The sequence below is a fragment of the Leguminivora glycinivorella genome, chromosome 22 (assembly GCF_023078275.1).
Source record: "Leguminivora glycinivorella isolate SPB_JAAS2020 chromosome 22, LegGlyc_1.1, whole genome shotgun sequence".
NCBI lineage: Eukaryota > Metazoa > Arthropoda > Insecta > Lepidoptera > Tortricidae > Leguminivora > Leguminivora glycinivorella.
The window spans coordinates 504,244-522,692 of record NC_062992.1 but is presented as its reverse complement, the minus strand read 5'-3'; the positions used below and the strand labels follow the sequence as shown (position 1 = coordinate 522,692).

At 40.4% G+C, this 18,449-nt stretch overlaps 1 protein-coding gene and 1 long non-coding RNA gene across 2 annotated transcripts in view; one reads left to right on the top strand and one right to left on the bottom strand.

Moving 5' to 3' along the window:
• Positions 1-515: 515 nt before the first annotated feature.
• LOC125238054 (solute carrier family 2, facilitated glucose transporter member 8-like) overlaps positions 516-18,449 on the bottom strand; it is a 119,163-nt gene continuing 101,229 nt past the window's right edge. The window contains exons 2-10 of the mRNA XM_048145343.1: positions 12,559-12,629; positions 10,704-10,900; positions 7,196-7,359; positions 6,702-6,852; positions 4,989-5,184; positions 2,882-3,053; positions 2,012-2,126; positions 1,208-1,624; positions 516-776 (exon numbers count right to left, since the gene is read on the bottom strand). Of these exons, the coding sequence (XP_048001300.1) occupies positions 516-776; positions 1,208-1,624; positions 2,012-2,126; positions 2,882-3,053; positions 4,989-5,184; positions 6,702-6,852; positions 7,196-7,359; positions 10,704-10,900; positions 12,559-12,629 (1,744 nt within the window). The remainder of the gene's footprint in view (positions 777-1,207; positions 1,625-2,011; positions 2,127-2,881; positions 3,054-4,988; positions 5,185-6,701; positions 6,853-7,195; positions 7,360-10,703; positions 10,901-12,558; positions 12,630-18,449) is intronic.
• LOC125237683 lies at positions 3,195-4,309 on the top strand. Its single transcript, XR_007178361.1, has 2 exons — positions 3,195-3,915; positions 3,997-4,309. It is a non-coding gene; the product is annotated as an uncharacterized LOC125237683 (long non-coding RNA).

The window sequence follows — 18,449 nt, the reverse complement described above, 5'->3', positions numbered from 1 at the left end:
TATCTAAATCACTTGATTTGTGCGGATTATTGTTACCTAAGACACCTAAACATTCATCTTATATCTGATTTACAGAGTGATAGATATTTTACTTAGGAAATACTTAATTGTTCAACTGATATGCTAAATACAATAGACTGTGTCTGACTGCCATACTTTAGTCACATATTCAAGACTTGACGCCGGGTGAAGTCACATCTATCAGAATTGAGCCGCATTTTATGCATGAGAAATCGCTCGTTAGTATAGACGCTTACGCATCGGACAGCGTACGCATGTTTATACTATCTCATATACAAAATGGGGCTCGATGCTGATAGATATGATTCCACCCTTATTTGTCATATTCGATCAAATCTTCTGCGGTATCAACACGGTCGCGTGATATGGCCTATCGTGTAAAAACACGAAAGGAATGCGAAAAGGACGCACCGACGCCATACGAGTATCACACTTGTACGCCTTCTTTAAGATTCTCAAAACACCGAAACCCTACTCTCGGTGAGATCCGAAGATCAAGTCTCGTTCTTACGTTTCCTCTTCTTATGCACAAAGAGGGGACCGTTCAATAAATCGTCTATCTGCTTCTGGTTCAACCCTCTGGTCTCAGGTAACATGAGATGGATGAAGACGGAGACGAGGAGGGTGGAACAGGCGCCGATGTAGAAGGTTCCATGGAGACCGAGGCTGGTGGCCAAGGAACCGAAGTAGCGGAGGGTGAAGAAACTGCTCAGCCACATCCAGGAGATGAGGAGGCTTGAAGCGAGGCTGCGGACCTGGTGAAGGGAAATAAATGAAGATGTAATTATGTGAATTGATCGTCGATTGAACTTAGAATAGAACATCTGATGGAAGATGAAGACAGAATCTAAAGTGGACGGTTCAGTTATAGGCTATTGTAATTTGGGGTCATTACATTATTGTTTTCAGAATAAAAGAAAAGAACAGTTACAATTCGGGTTCATTTAGTATAATTTAAGTTTAATACAAAAGTAGGACTACAGCTGAAGTTGAATATAATGAACTGGATATATCTATAAATGGAAAAGATTATTTTGTAGAGAAATATTTAGCTTCCTTTATAGTGTAATCGCTAAGGTTATGCAACTTCTTGATTGCATTGTGTTCAATAAAGCATACATCTGAAAATTCTGGAAATAAGTAGGAATGAAGAAGGCAAAGTCAATGATTTGTCTGTCATACTTACATTAATTGAAAACAATTCCGAGATCAATACATAAGGCACGGATCCTAAACCAACGTTGTACAGGAACAAAACCATTGATAAGAGAATCACAGTTGGCCATATTGAATCTTCATTCCCCATTAAGTTTGGATCAATTTTCACCGACGATGTTTCTTCTATACTTGCATTAACTTCCTTTTCTGTCTGTAGTTTTATCTCTCCTATACTTTCATTTGAATAAAATGGCTTATCAGTTATATTTGTTAAGGCATTGGTGTTTTCGATAGTATAGTTGACGTGTTTTTCTTTGGGGATAGTTTTCCGGTAAGGCCACAGGCGGTGCGGATACCAGGAGTACATGTGAGCGCGAGGGTCGCAGTAAAAGCCGAGGAGGGCGAGGCAGAACGCTATACCGACGCACGATATTAGAAGCAGCACCTGAAATTATCGGAAAATCGTCAATAATCAAAAAGGTAATCAAAGTCTATATCCCGGTCAATATAAGTCTAAGGAATTAAAATGGTCAAAGAGTGCGTTGCCAAGAGCGTAAGTAGGTATGCTTATGCCTGCAGGGTTGACTCAGATAACGCTAGAGAGACAGGCTTGAGTCGTTTTTGCGGCAGCTTCATTATTCTACTGACAGCGGTGCAGGACCGAGGAAAATGGCGTGCTCTCGTTTCAGAGTCCAAGACACTCTTTGGGTCGCTGAGCCACATTAATATTCATTTTAGTTATCCTACAGTACCCGGACCCGTCTCCGACATCTGTCCCATCCTCGTGATACTACAGCTTCTAGTCTAGTACTGATATAATTGAGTACTGTACCTTGCGTCCAACCTTGTCCACAGTCACAGTGGCCACGGCAGCTCCCAGAACGAGCGCCGTGCCACACAGCACAGACCCTGTCTCTGAAGTCTGTCGCCATCCACGTGACACTGTTCTGCAAATGGCAATCACGTTTTTAATGACAGTTTATGGATTAATATTGGTTGTTCCACACAAAGGTTTATTACTTAGGTTATGATTGGCAATGGCTAGAGGATGGCAATGATAACGCCTTACAGAAGTAGGAAGCATCTGGCATCCGTTTACACTTCTAAAGCGTATCTCTGCATGTCGCTCTCTGCACAGTGACGCGACAGAGTACAGATCCTGCTTGCACCTCAGCTAGGCAGGCAGGATTGGAACAAGTGACGTTATGGAAGATAGTGGTGGATAAAGGCCGCCTGATATGATGACATTCTCGAAACTGGTAATGGACGGAAGATTTACTCTTTACCATATACGCATGTATCCCATAAAGGAGTAAGCAGAGCACATGAATCTACAAGTTTCAGTGCCACTCTTGGCAAGGAAGGAGTCAACCAAGTTGCCAGCCTGTCGCCTACGCCACAATTTAACCCGAATGGGTAACATGAGTCACGATTTTATGGCATGTTCCATTTATTCACGATGCAAGTATAAGTGATAATCTATCTTTGAGTAGTGTTACTTTCCCGATTCATGCATAGATCATTTCATTTGCAGGTGTAGTTCAAATAAACACTCAATGAAGTCGTTTTTTACGTGGATTCACCCATATCCTCAGTCGACTTCTACGACATTTAAGGGAAGAAAAAGGTGGTGAAATTCTTAACCCGTCACCACATGGGCATACTCATAGACAGTAAAGTTAGTGACGGACGGGAGACTAACCCGTTGTAGACAGTGAAGTTGTAAGCAGTAAGGTTGAGCGCGGGCAGCGCGTGGCCGGAGTGCGCGAGCACGGCGGCCGCGAAGCTGGTGGCTGCGCCCGCGCCGCTCCCCGCCGCCGCCGCCAGCAGCACGCAGCATGAGATCAGCGCGCGCCGGGAGCGCCGGTGACGAACTGGAAATAAACGTTGTCCTTTTACTTCCTAGTTTAATGGTATCATCTGGCACAACGCAACTCTTATCAGTAGACACGCGTAGATCCTACTCAGCCTGCTTATTCTTTTATTTTAAACGGAAAATTAACGTAATGTAACGTAGCAGATTTTTTGATAGTCGGAATTAATATTTTGGATAGATTTAATTTTTGAATGAAACACTTCCTTCTCGTTCATTGCATTATCTGTTGCACTTCAAATGCACATATTTATGTTTATCTGTTGTAGGGTTGCCATACAACAAGTATTATTCGAAATTGTAGGTATTTTGGCTGTCATTCCAGAAAAACTTTGTATTATTTTGATATTAGTTAAGTATTGATTTTTGGAAAATATAATATTTTAGAAACATGATAACAAAAGTTATCATAGGTTTTTTAAGACTGTTTCTGGAATGACATTTGTTGGGTTTTGTTTACTTCAAGGTCTGATACAGAAGAAACTGGAGTAATTTTCATTTAATTAATTAGAGATTTTTATTGTTCATTCGTTTGCCACCCGGCTTTTGTTTTGGGTCCTTTAAATTCGAGATCATTCAGTGCGGCGTTCTTTCTGTGACGAGATCCTCTTGAATAGTGATCGGACGGCCGTATAAAGGGTCTGGAGCCCGGCATGCCACGTGCTGCCGTGGCGTTCCATATTTTGTGTGGTGCTGTTTTGTCAGTCTGAGTAAGTAGATTTCATTGTGAGCTTTTAATATTTCCATGGCGTGAAACGTGGAGATGTTCTTAACCATAAATTGGTTTATTTCCAGCTGGCAGAAACATGCTAAGGGTGGGAGTGCTCCGTGGAGATCCTCGGTCTGCAGTCTGCAGGTCTTCGGTGAGCTCGCTTACATTTTTTGTTTAGTTTATCAGTGTGTGAGGGCACTCGACTAATGTGACCAATTTATTTGTTTCATAGGAGTCGGGCAGAATTACAGAAGTAGATAATTAAACAAGAACCTTTACAATTTTGATGTGCAAGGAAACTTCTTTGGCTTACTGGCGCAAGGTGTCTTTGGACCTTGTTTTCGTATGGAAGGGTCAGCCCTGTCCACGTGGCGAGGGGGCGTCAGCACCGGAGTCCGGGGAGCAGCCGGCTCATCCCTGACAAGGTGTGTCTCCTGCCCGTTTCCTGCCGGTAGTGCTGTGTAATTCAGGTTTTTAATTTCTGTGTAAAGTAATTTCTGATTTCATTTATTTTGAGAATTCTGGTGCATAACTTTAGGTAAATTCATATGTAGTTTTTGTAGAATAAATGGTTGTAAGAAACCTTTTCCTGGACCCTCTTAAAGCGGCCCAGCTTTACCACTGAGCGTAGTTCATATTTTTATATAGTGTCGAATTTAGTATAACTCACTAATTTCTGTTTAGGCAAGAATTAGCTTATATTTAATAAAGTTATAAAATGTTATCTTGTTTAATTTGTTTCTCCTCTAGCTTTCCTCCAGCAAGTATAGAGACACCATTTAGCTTTTGTTTTATTATAAATTTTGTGCTAACGTGGGTGTATTTACTTTGAACTAGCCGGAGCTTCCCATACCATTTAATTTACCCCCCATCAAATACACCACCGTTACATAATAACGCCTCCTCGCTCTAACTTCACCTAAACCTGTGAGAATGTATCAGACTTCATCGATAGGTACTTTGCTATTTCCTCATCAGGCATCAGTTGATCAGTTCCTTACAACACAACACTTGTACTATCAGCTGCAAAAGTGCATGGAGAAATTATGAATGAATTCATTGATAAATTCGCTATGCACTTTTGCAGCTGATAGTACTTAGGTCCCACCCAGTCTGCTCATTCCTCTAACTAGTTCCCTCGCAGATTTGCAAAAGTGCTTCGGACTTTGACGACATTGATAAGTTCTAAGGCTGATGATCAGTTCCTCACAACAGTATACTTACATAGATCCCAGCACACAGACTGTTCCTTCCCCTCACTAGTGCCCTCGCTCCGACTCCGCCTTAGCATGGGCTGCAGAGCCTCAGACTCCCGCCGGCCTGGCTCCGTCCTGATTATCACCTCCTGCTGTTCGATGGCGTCCGTCAGGTCCTCGCGGAAGTCGGAGCCGTCTAGCCAGCAGATCACTCTGGCTGCGTCCTGGAAAATTAAACACAGTCATGTGAGTCATCTTAGAAACGGTATTTTTATATGCAACAAGGTTGATGTATTCAAAACCAAAGTCCGCATTGCAAATGTTTATTCTTATACTACGTCGGCGGCAATAGAGGATAAGGCCCGCTTGATGGTAAGCAGTTCCCATAGCCTTTGTACGAATGCGACTCCCAAAGTGTTACCGTTGCCGACCCTAACACTACGTATCCTCGTTGAGCTCTGGCAATCTTGCTCGCCGGCAGGCCTGTTGAAATTGAGCCCTAAAGAATACCACTATAGTGTTTCCAGCCTGGACATCAACGAACGTTGGTAAAAACTGCGCAGTATATATAGTGTAGTATGCCAAATAAAAATGTGTTTCCTAAAATCATAATCAGAGTACCAAGCACAACAATAGGAATAATAGTTATTTGTTATGCAAGGGGGCAAAGTTGAATTTTAACGCCGAGTTTTTTAACACACGAGAAGTAAAATACATTTGCACCCGAGTGTAACACAAAACTTTCCCCTCACTATAGCGAGGAAACTACAATGCAAAAAATGCATTTATCGCTGCTTCCAGTAGTTCCGCAGGTGGTAAATCATCTTTATTACTAGATTCACCTAATTTTATCAATTTTAAAGCAGTTAATTTGACTTTATTCAAGGTCAAATTACTTTACCCACTAGTGGATAAAATGCGTTTTTACCCGCTGGTATTAAAGGACAAAACACGTGTTTCCGAGCTAGTGAGGGGAAAAGCCTATTATTGTATCTCACCTTCACAAAACGCCAATATTGTCTATTTTCGTGTTATCCCCAAATCTACACAGTGTTGACATTGCATTCTGTTTACGACCGAACCGATCAATGTCACTAAAAACGCTTGTTTTACGACTCGTTGCTGTAAACGGATCATTCAGATCACACGCGATAAAGTGCTGGTTGTCACGAACTTCAACGGGGACTTTAGGACGAGAAATGGTGAAATGAGTAAAGTTTATCAAAAATTATTTTCAAAAAATACCAAACTCTGCTACTATTCAGAGAGATATAAGAGTAACTTATAAAATATGTACCTGTATTCGTCCGACGCTGGTGAAGAAAGACGGAAGACACGAGTGATTGTCGCAGCACCGTACGAGATAGGGACAGGACGTACCTACTGACACCATGTCTGTTACTAAAGACTACATTGTAGCAAATACCTGCATTCGTCCAACGCTGATAAGAAAAGAGCCGTTATGTAAGCCGTTTCCGGCAGCCACACGAGACTGTAGCAGCATAGTTGGAGGAGGTTTCATCTTTAGACCGGACATGTGCTGACAGAATACTGCCTGTTGCCAAAGTTTGAGTGATAGAAGTGTAGTATTATAAATACCAGCATTTACACACTGATGACAAGAGACGCAAGTGATAATAACTATCAGCAACGTCGGAGAGGGCGCTATTGACCGAAATCGGACTTGCGCTGACATAATACTGTCTGTTGCCAAAGTCTGCTATAGAGTGGTAGTACACACCTGCATTCGTCCAACGCTGATGAGAAAAGACGGCGTTTCCGGCAGCCACACGAGAGACAATAGCAGCACAGTTGGAGGGGCTACCATTGATAAAGCCAGAGCGTGTGCTGACAGTATGCCACCTGCCACAAAAGCGAAGAGGATGCCGCAACTGAAATGAAAAGGAAGTTATAAAATATTCAGCTGGTTTTACCAATGTCAGTATAATTTCTTGTAGTTTTTTTTTGGTAGGAAAGGATCACCAGAGCTTCAGCTGCATGGCAGTAGGGTGAATGATCAAGCTTCCTTTGGTTCGTATCTACACATCGCCACTATATTAAAGGAATCTTCCGAACTAATAACGCGACCGGTTAGTATAACGGGGCCAGTGCTAAAGTCCCCGCCCCCCGGCACTCTCGGTTACTTACCCATGACACCCAGATACCACACAAACCAACAGATCACACAGATTACCCAATCCATGAAAATATCTTCATTAGACAATAAGTACCTACCTGATAGCCAGAGCAGGCATGGCAGCCAACCCCTTAGTCCTCGGCGATATCTCAGCGCAGTACAGCGGGGCCAGTGCCAAAGCCCCCGCGCCCCCGGCGCCCGCGACGACCCTGGCGGCCCAGACGCCGCGGGGACCGCACCACGCCGCTAGTGACCAGCTCACCTGGAATTAATAGGTAATCAGTGAGCAACGCTCAACAATATCCATATATTTTAGAACTTTCTTTACTTGTATGTTGACTAAGCCGCAAAATGAAAGTTTAAGGTGGCTCGCTTAGGTTACCCGAAGCTCAGGCTGCGTTAGATGGCGTTAATCTTCAAATTACCAGTCTTATTTTTTTTGTGGAGTCGAACAGGCATTTATATACTTTCAATTATGCTTCGCGAACATTTAATATTAAAATTGACGTATTACAACAAACATTCAACTTCTCATTGTAACGTTAATCCCCTTAATGTAGATAAATTTACTATTTTACACTATTTCTAAGTACCACTCACACATACAAACAGTGTTTTTGTATTCCTTCTAGTCGATAATTTCACGCGGCGACAGCTTGTTTAAATAGCCTTGCGGTAAATACGTGCCATCGCATGATTTGCATGGAAGTACTGGGTTCGAATCCAAGACTTTTTCTCTTTTTTTTTTTTTTAATACTACGTCGGTGGCAAATAAGCATACGGTCCGCCTAATGGAAAGCGGTCACCGTAACCTATGGACGCCTGCAACTCAAAGAGTGTCGCATGCGCGTTGCCGCCCCATTAGAAACTTGTACACTCCCCTTTGCTGTGTGTGCACAGCAAAAAGGAGTGTACAAGTTCAAAGGAGGGTTTGGGTTGCGGACGACTCAAAGGACAATAGACGGAACAAATTAGTTCCGTAAGTCCTCCCGTCGTCAGCACCCCACACCCTCGTTGAGCTCTGGCAGCCTTACTCACCGGCAGGAACACAACACTATGAGACACTATTTTTTGTTTTATTATTATACATAATGTATATGTACTCGTACAGTAGTTACTGAGCGTTTTCCACAAAAAAGATTAAAAACCTATTCTCTTACATGGTAATAATTTTTGGGTTCATCGAACTCAGAATTTCTAACATAATTATCCTAATCTGATATTTTTAAAAATTCAAAAAAAGTATAGATAAATTTTAGTTTCTAAACTACGATTCGAATGATTTTTTTTTTCTAATTGTTTATTTTCGATGGAGCAAGGGTAAATCGCTTTTGAAATCTTAAATTAGTAAATGATAATGCAATAGTTAACTGAGTAACGTAATGCTTTAAAAACTCAAGTGGACTTTTTTTATCAAGGAGTAATTTCGATAAAATATTATATTTAGCGAGGGTATTAAAAGTTGTGTTTTATATCTCAACTTAATAAATAGAAAATCAAAATGATAAGATAAAATTGATACCTTCGGCTCTCCATTCTTGCTCGGTCAATAAAAAATACGAAATTTATATCCAAAAAAATACAAAAAGTTAATAGAATTCTGGGAATCGAACGCACCTTCACGGCGTGACAGACGACTGTACACCAACGACGCCATTACATAACACGCTGTTCCCGACGAAATTGGGCTATACATATATAATTAATTAAATATAAATAATAATGTCAAATCCATACTAATATTACAAATAGTAGGAAAGGGTGTGTGTCTGTTTGTTTGTCCGTCTTTCACGGCAAAACCGGAGCGACGAATTGACGTGATTATTTAAGGGGATTTAGTTGAAGGGATGGAGAGTGACATAGGCTACTTTTTGTCTCTTTCTTACGTGAGCGAAGCCGCGGTCAAAAGCTAGTTTATTATAAATGGGAAAAGCTGGTTACTCTATAATCTGAAGTGGAAGAATTCGTTGTTTCACCGAAGATAATGTGTGTTTGTTTGTTTGTCCGTCTTTCACGGCCAAACGGAGCGACGGATTGACATGTTTTTTAAGTGGAGATAGTTGAAGGGATGGAGAGTGACATATGCTACTTTTGTCTCTTTCTAACGCAAGCGAAGCCGCGGGCAAAAGCTAGTACAGCACGGGTAGCATGGTCGCGCGATAGACGATAAAATATCAGGCCGTCCCTGTCGCACTATTAGTAAGTGCGATTATAGGAACGGCCAGATGTTTTATCATTTATCGCGCGACCATAATTGCCTGCCTGGACCAGATTATATTGATGATAATTATTATTTGTAACCATTTAGTTAATATTGTCTTCAGTTACCGCGATAGTTACTCATGAAATAAAAACTATGAAAACGGATTAAATCGCGTATAATGAGTTTAAAATTCATCCCGATGTTTCAAACACTTTACAGCGTTCGTGGTCAACGGATGACTGAGGAAAAATTACAATGTGCAAAAGCTACCCATATTCTTGTATATAACCATTTAGTTGTTGAAGAAAAACATTCACACATCAATAACATAGGTCAACCAGCTCAGTAAATGCAATACTTTACTAATACTATGACCTATGTATAATCAAGTATAATGTATTATACCAGACGTAATATTTTATTTTATCAACAAAGGCATAATAAAGGATTGTATTGTATTTTTGTATGAAAATAAAAAATAGGAAAGCAATATAGTAATAGTCAAATATTCCATTAAAAAAAAAAAATACTTAATAAATCCATAAAAGTTCAAATGATTAAAAAAAACTTCGGATTCGAACCCACGATCTTCTGCATCATAGTCAGTCGTTTGACCGAGACGCCATTTCGATTTACATTAGCAGTGTCGAAATACACGATATGTATCTTTGTTGACAAAATGCGTCATTATTTCTGAATCTGCTTGAGTTAACTAAACCAATATCTTTAAATAATTACTTGTCAAGAGCCAAATGTCACTGGTGACAATGTCAACTAAAAATGCGCGAAATATGACGGCTCTGTGTCTGTACACAAAATTTGGCACGCACATTTACGTAAAATTAATAAAAAATTCACAAGGATTTGTCCATGATTTCTGTATGAAACAATGTATTTCATTCACTACCGCGACGACGGATAATGTATAGTAGATGTATGCGCATATTTTTATTTAGTTGTAGTGTGCGGTGACTAAATAAATGGTAGATGTTTTTTGTATGGAAAGCGAGCCACCTTAAGCAGGTTTTTGTTGTTTGAAAACAACGATGTATATTTAAAATGGGGGCAAAGACACTATTGTATAAGAAGGAGGTAAAAAAAGGTCAAATTTGATCTGGTACAGCGAGCCACACGCAACTTGCGATAAACGTAGCAGCGACATCTCCCCCTCCAGCTCTTCTCCCATGCGCGCCAGTCAGAAAAGCAAAGAAGGACACCGCCGACAGCGCCACTAGACACGTCAGTGCAGCGCAGCGACACGCAACTTACAATGAACTTAGCTCCCCGGCCTTGTTCTCTTCTGCGCGTTAGCTAGGAAAGCAAAAAAGGGTGCAGTAGGTAGTGCGACGAGACACGGCAGGGCAAACAAAAACTACAGTCGACCATGGCCATAGGTAACTTACAATAAATGTAACAGCAACACCCCCCGCCCCCGCTCTCCTCCCATGAGCGTCAGCCAGGAAGGCGAAGAAGGGCGCAGTCGGTAGTGCGACGAGACACGGCAGAGCAGCGAGCCATGCTCCGCCCGCCAGCGCCTCGCGGCCCAGCACTCCTGACACCCAGCCAGTGCTGCAGCCGTGTGTGAAGCATGACAGGTTGTCTGGAAAATTAAGTAACGGAATTGTAGTATACTTGTGATATCGTTGAAGGAAGATATCGCGAGGAAACTGGACTAATCGCTTAGTTTGGGTGGGTTGTGGGTCAGCATAATGTATGCAATTTTTTCTACTCCCGAACTGTTATTCGTCATTTACAGGGTCGTGGTGCATTCTTTAAAACCTAGGTACATAAAAGTCTATTTCCCAAAGCCAGCGCCCGCCGGCTTCCGCGCACGCGCGCAGTAACGAAACAATTGAAAAAGCATTGTTTGGCTCTGTAACCATGGCAACGCATTGTTATAACGATACTTCGCGCCTGCGCGGGATGGCTTTGGGCAGCTGCGCTGGCAGTGCAAACCTTTGCGTCAAAATACATTTGTTGGACTACTATACTGATATTATCGTAAACGTCTGTGCATTTGGCTACATCCTACGTACTACCCTGCTGAGAAACTTAGGGAGCACTTTACTAAATTGGCAACTAATCCTATGCTAGTGTTGTTCTAAAGGAGAATAAATTGCAAACTAAACTTCCAACCCAGAGAAGGGAAACTATTAGTAGATACCCCTTCTCGTATCAGTATCACATTATTTCGGAATTTAATACTTTCAATGACAGTCTTGGGTATCAATTCCTATTTTTACAAACTTTTATTCAACTTGCCTTGTCAGTATGTTAGTTTGGGTCAAAACGTAGAAGCTAAATTTGACCCACTTCCCGGTTTCCGATTGAGCTGAAATTTGCACACATATGTAAATCACGTGACAATGCAATATTGTAGTATCATGGAGCTAATCTGATGATGGAGCAGAAAGGTGGTCATAGGAACTCTGTTATGAAACGTCGTATCCCCATCGAGTAAGGAGTTTTTAGAAACGTCTCGGAGAGCAGTAGATGACTGTTGAAAGAAAGGTACAGTCGACGATAAAAGCTTGTGCCAAAAATGACATTTTTGCAAAATACTTATGGTGCATTGTAGAGTGGATTTTGTGTCTGCGTTGCGACAGACATAACTCACAATGTCCATAATGCAAAAGTGGAGAATGCAGCACGCGACATTGTTTGCGAATCTGCCCCTCTGGCTGTGGTCCAAAAGGCAATTAAAATCACAGAAACTTATCAAACAAGTCGCAGTTTAATACCAAGGTGCTCCATTAACAAAGTCAAAGAAAATAAACAGCGAAGTAATGAAAACTCTCATATCCGAGTACCAGGGAAATATAAATCGGGGGAAGTAATAATCATCGAAGGTAAAGTTTGGAGCCTGTGCAAACTCGCGTTTTATACGCGCGTTTTTCTTATTTTCTTCTCAAAGACCAGTCATTCTGTGTTATTATTCTATTTTAGCTAAAACGGCGTACACTTCACTATGTTTACCTATTAAAATGCATTTTCCGTCAAGAAGGGAATGAAGTGTAATTGAAAATGTCATAAGGACTTAAGTAATAGATATTTCACATGAATTTCGCTGCTGCGCGGAGCACATGTAAATAACTCAAGTGCGAGATCAATCTCATACAGCGTCAATCTATCATGCGTACATAAACGTTAAGCGTTTCTGACCGCGCGTTAAGAACGCTAGTATGAACAAGTATGAACTAATTCACCACGCGTTAAGAACATTAATATGAGTGAACATTAGTATGAAGGTGTTCTTACAAATGGCCGCTGACAATATCCGCCGCACCGACCCCCGCCATCGCTTCGACGCGGTCCTCTCGATGCGATTCCTGAAACAAAGCGCTGAATTAGCCTCGTTTATTTAATAGTTGTTCTAAATCTTGATTTCAACGCTATTAAGTCTATTTTTGGTCTGCGACCACTGACTGTTCTAAAGTAGGTATGAGTAGGTTTTCATGACACTTAAGTCACTTGTTGATACCTAGACATTATTATAAATAATATATGATTTTCACATAGACTTATATTGACCGCCGTATAGACCGCGATTAGGTAGGTATCTGACAACGATCAATATACATAATTCTTGTACAAAACGGAGGGGTATGTTCCTCCGTTTTGTACACCGTCTTTCATTCAAAACTTGGATTTTGTCATGAGCATTTTCGCGAAAAAAGATTCAAAAACTTTTGTTTCTAAATTTAATGTTTTTCTTTTACATACTACAAGGCGGAAAAAAGCGTCCCAAATTTATTTTTACTTTCCACTTCGTTACCATTTTTCAAACACTACGTACAGCGGTTACCAAGTGGGAAGTATGCAAAATAATAGAACATTTTGGGCCCATTTTTTGTCTCTTGTTTTTTGTCCTAGATCGAAACGGCTCGTGATTCTGAGTAGGAAAAACAAAATTTACCTACCTACCTTAGAAAAATTTTTTTGGTGATTGTTCTCCCGAAAATGCCCGTTTAACAAATATAGCAACTGAGAATGGACAATAATATCGTTGCTTCTTTAATAAGACGAAATCCTTTAGATATACATATTATCAAACTCTCTTTACGCAATACATGTTTGACGACGAATCGCCAAAGCGTGAACAATATTTTATTTAACGTATTTACGGGACGTGATGAGAAACGGAACGTTGAAAATTATTTGAGTGGCAGAATTACTTCCGGGACGCCCTCTATTGAATAAATAAGGAAAATTAACGTAATAACGGCGTTATATTGACAGCATAGACCACCTCAAATAGACGGAGCATTCAAGCCAACTCAAAGTCATCAAATAATGATCTCCCGTAGTAATTTAGTATGGGAACGCAATCGCTTGATCAATATATGTTTACCAGTACTCGTGTAACTTTGGAATATTTATAAAAATACTAGCTTTTGCCCCCGGCTTTGCTCGCGTCAGAAAGAGACTAAAAGTAGCCCATGTCACTCTCCATCGGGATACCCCCATTTGCCAGAATTTCATTTGCCATAATTTTATTTGCCATCCTATTCAACAATCATAATATTGTTTCTCATAACATCTTATGCCATAATCATTGTTTACTATATTAATCTAGTCCCAGAAACTTTGTTTCCCATAAAGTCAGTTTCCATAATGTCATTTGTCAGAATCATCGAAATCCGTAATTACCACATTCCATACCATCATTTGTCATATAAATTAGCGTCCAGAAAAGTCAATTTCCATAATGTGTTTTGGCAGAATCGAAAACTACTATAATAGGTACTAGAAGGACTAGAGAATGAAACTGCTATCAGAAAGTAGGTTAGGTTAGGTTAGAACTGTGACCCCCTGGAAAATGAAACTGCTATCAGAAAGTAGGTTAGGTTAGGTTAGAACTGTGACCCCTGGAAAATGAAACTGCTATCAGAAAGTAGGTTAGGTTAGGTAATAATATGGGCAACAATTAATATGGCAATAATTGCTTATGGCGTTTGAATATTCTATGAAACCATATTATTGCACTTAATAATATGGCTAACAAATAGTATGGCATTGTATGATTATGGAAGGTAATATTCGGATAAACAACGAGTATGTCATATGATTTTTATGGTAAACAAATCATTCGGGCAAATGAAATTCAGGCAAGTTAGATTCGGGCAAATGAATATTATGTTAAATGACTGTCGGGCAAACAATAGACAACCCTCTCCATCCCTTCAACTATCTCCTCTTAAAAAATCACGTCAATTCGTTGATCCGTTTTGCCGTGAAAGACGGACAAACAGACACAATACTTTGTAGGTGTATGATGATATTGATGATACTAAATCGCGCTGCTGATATGATATTTTACCAGTAAAACCGTACAAAGATGTATCCACTTTTTCACCTTATTAATACAATGCAATAAGTGAAAAAGTGGATAGGTACATCTCTTTGTGGTCGACTGTACTCACTCAGCCGAATGCAGAAACGATCACGGAACAAAACACTCGTAGATATCTATCTCTATCGCTCTTGCGTATTGGCGCGCCGAGCCAGACTAACCTTTCCGGCGTTTCGTTTTCGTTTCGCTTCGTAGAAATGCCTTCGGCTACGGGGCCTGAAGTTATTTTTTTTTTAGATGAGTACTTTGGAGTTTAGAGGGTGACCACACGCTCTTTTTAAATCTAAATATATAAAAGAAGAAGCTGACTGACTGACTGACTGACATATCAACGCACAGACGAAACCGCTGGTCCTAGAGATTTCAAATTTGGCACGTAGGTTCCTTATATAATGTAGAGGAGCACTAAGAAAGGATTTTCCAAAATTCACCTCCTAAGGGGGTCAAATGGGGGTTCAAAGTTTGTATGGGGAAACAAGATTAGTTTGACTATTTTATTCGAAACTTCACAGGAAGATTCCTTAAGACATATGACTGAATACGTGTTTCAGGTTTTTTGAAAATTTCACCCCTAAAAGGGTGAAACGGGGGTGATAAAGTAAAAAAATCAATATGGGTATCGTTTTTATGGTTTATCGGGTCGCTGATCACGATAAATACAACGTTTTTAAAATCTAACGAGGCGGGAGTGAAATACCTTCTCCCCTGTTGTGGTGCAATGGGGTTTAAATATCAAAAAATATATAAAAGAAGATATTGACTGACTGACTGACATATTAACGCACAGCCGAAACCGCTGGTCCTAGAGATGTCAAATTTGGCACGTAGGTTTTTTATATAGTGTAGAGGAGCACTAAGAAAGGATTTTTCAAAATTCGCCTCCTAAGGGGGTCAAATGGGGGTTCAAAGTTTGTATGGGGAAACAATGTTAGTTTCACTGTTTTATTCGAAACTTCACAGGAGGGATCCTAAAAACACATAACTAAAGACGTGTTTCAGGTTTTTTGAAAATCTAACCCCTAAAAGGGTGAAAAGGGGGTGATAGAGTAAAAAAACAATATGGGTATCGTTTTTATGATTAATCGGGTCGCTGATCACGATAAATACAACGCTTTTAAAATCTATCGAGGCGGAAGAGAAATATCTTCTCCCCGTTATAGTGCAATGGGGTTTAAATATCAAAAAATATATAAAAGAAGAAACTGACTGACTGACTAACTGTTATATCAACACACAGCCGAAACCGCTGGTCGTAGAAATTTCAAATTTGGCACATATGTTCCTTATATGGCGTAGAGGAGCACTAAGAAAGGATTTTTCAAAATTCTCCTCTTAAAAGGGTGAAATGGGGGTTCAAAGTTTGTATGGGGAAACAAGATTAGTTTGACTATTTTATTCGAAACTTCACAGGAGGATTCCTAAAGACATATGACTAAATACATGTTTCAGGGTTTTTGAAAATTTGACCCCTAAAGGGGTGCAAAGGGGGTTAAGTCAAAAACACAATATGGGTATCGTTTTTATGGTTTATCGGGTCGCTGATCACGATAAATACAACGATTTTAAAATCTAATGAGGTGGAAAAGAAATTTTCTCCCCTGTTGTTGAGCAACGGGGTTAAAATATCCAAAATAGCCATAAGTATAGGTTTCGTTTTTATCTTTACTTCTGGTTCAAGAGATTTCAAATTGACACGGAAGTTCCTTAGAGGAGCACTAAGAAAGGATTTTTCAAAGTTCACCTCCTAGCGTGATAATTTGACAGGGGCAAGGACAGGGACAGGGACAGGGACAGGGTCAGGGACAGGGACAGTGACAGGGTCAGGGACAGGGACAGTGACAGGAACGGGATAGGGTTAGGGATAGGGATAGGTAAGGGATAGGGATAGGGATAGGGATAGGGATAGGGATAGGGGAGGGACGGGGACAGGGACGGGACGGGGACGGGGTCGGGGACAAGGATAGAGATAGGGCCGGGGATAAGAATAGGGATTGGGGTCGGAATAATCGGTCGGCAATCGATATCTAGGCAGTGTAAAATGCAGGTGGCTCAGTGGGAAGGGATTAGTAAGTAGGCATCGGCGAGTATCCTGCATCCGTAATAACTATTACATTCAATATGCTGTAAGAAGATCGTTGTTTGCTTGCCTTTCATATGTTTACGTTTGCAATAAGTATAAGCAAAATGGAAAAAATTGTAAGCGATAATGTAAGGAAGTACTTTTTACCCTACCGACCATAGCGTCGAGATACTGGCTATGTGGGTTGTATGAAGTTTCCCCAGTATATTATTTATATAGGTAAAATACATACATATTCGTACCTACTACCTACGCTGTGTAACAATTCTACAATCATTACAAGAATTTCTTTTAAAACAATAGTAATTTGTGTAAGGTACACTCAGCCAAAAAGCAGTGTAAGGTTCTTGGCTGACCGTACAGCAAATAGATCAGTTACAATGGCCCCCCAGTCGAGAATTGCCCCGCTTTACCTTAATCGAAATAATCGCGGACAGATGTACCTACAAAGAAACCTACGGATCCAAATGAAAATCTTATTTTTTGTAAACGTTTCAATAAGAATACTTTTATTACGCGGGCGAAGCCGCGGGTAAAAGCTAGTGCTTCATAATGCGGAGTCTGTGTAGGTATTGTGTAGTCTGTGATCGAGTCATCAAATTCGGTTTAATTCGCCCAATTTTCGCTAAAATGGAGCAATAAAAGCGCAATTGGGGCTATCAGTAATGTCAAATCGATATTATGTTTACAATTTACGTAATTACGACGACTGGTCTGGCTCAGTCGGTACTGACCCTGCCTGCTGACCCGCGGTCCTGGGTTCGAATCCCGGTAAGGGCATTTATTTGTGTGATGAGCACAGATAATTATGTGTTCCTGAGTCATGGATGTTTTCTCTGTATGTAAGTATGTATTTATCTATTTAAGTATGTATATCGTCGCTTAGCACCCAAGTTTTGCTTAGTTTGAGGCTGTTGATCTGTGTAAGGTGTCTTCAAAATTATTGTTATACTATATTATTTTATATTATTTGTATTCACCTAAGGTATTTAAAATGTTTAATACTTTGTCATCAAAATTGTCGTCGTCTGGTTACAGGGTAACAATGAGGAGGACACTCAAAGGATATGACAGATGGCGCCACCCTATTAGTTTATTGCACTTGCATTGCACAAATACATAATTTCATACGTGAGAGCGAGAAGATGATATGTTTTCTCTCTCTCACATATGAATGACAGTAACGTGCCTAGACACTTGCACAGGCGCCACCTGGCGGGAAAAAATGTCAGTGTGCCTCCTTATTTCACCACCCCTTCTTCTCACGTTCGAAGGTAACTCATCATCTGACATCATCTCATCATCATTTGACGACCGGTCTGGCGCAGTCGGTAGTGACCCTGCCTGCTGCGCCGCGGTCCCGGGTTCGAATCCCGGTAAGGGCATTTATTTGTATGATGAGCACAGATATTTTGTTCCTCAGTCATGGATGTTTTCTATGTATATAAGTATTTGTGTATTATATATATCGTTGTCTGAGTACCCACAACACAAGCTTTCATAATTTCATAATTTCTTTATTGCATCCATGGTTACATCTAGGTGTTACATATTTATATTGGTTTCACATGGACCCTGACAGGGTACAGCAAGTCTTAAATCTAAATTATGCTAGGTATTGAATCGATTATAATATTACAATATTGAATTTAACAAGGTAATTATGTAAAAGTATATAATTTCTTGAGCTTACCGTGAGCCTCAGTCAATCTGTGT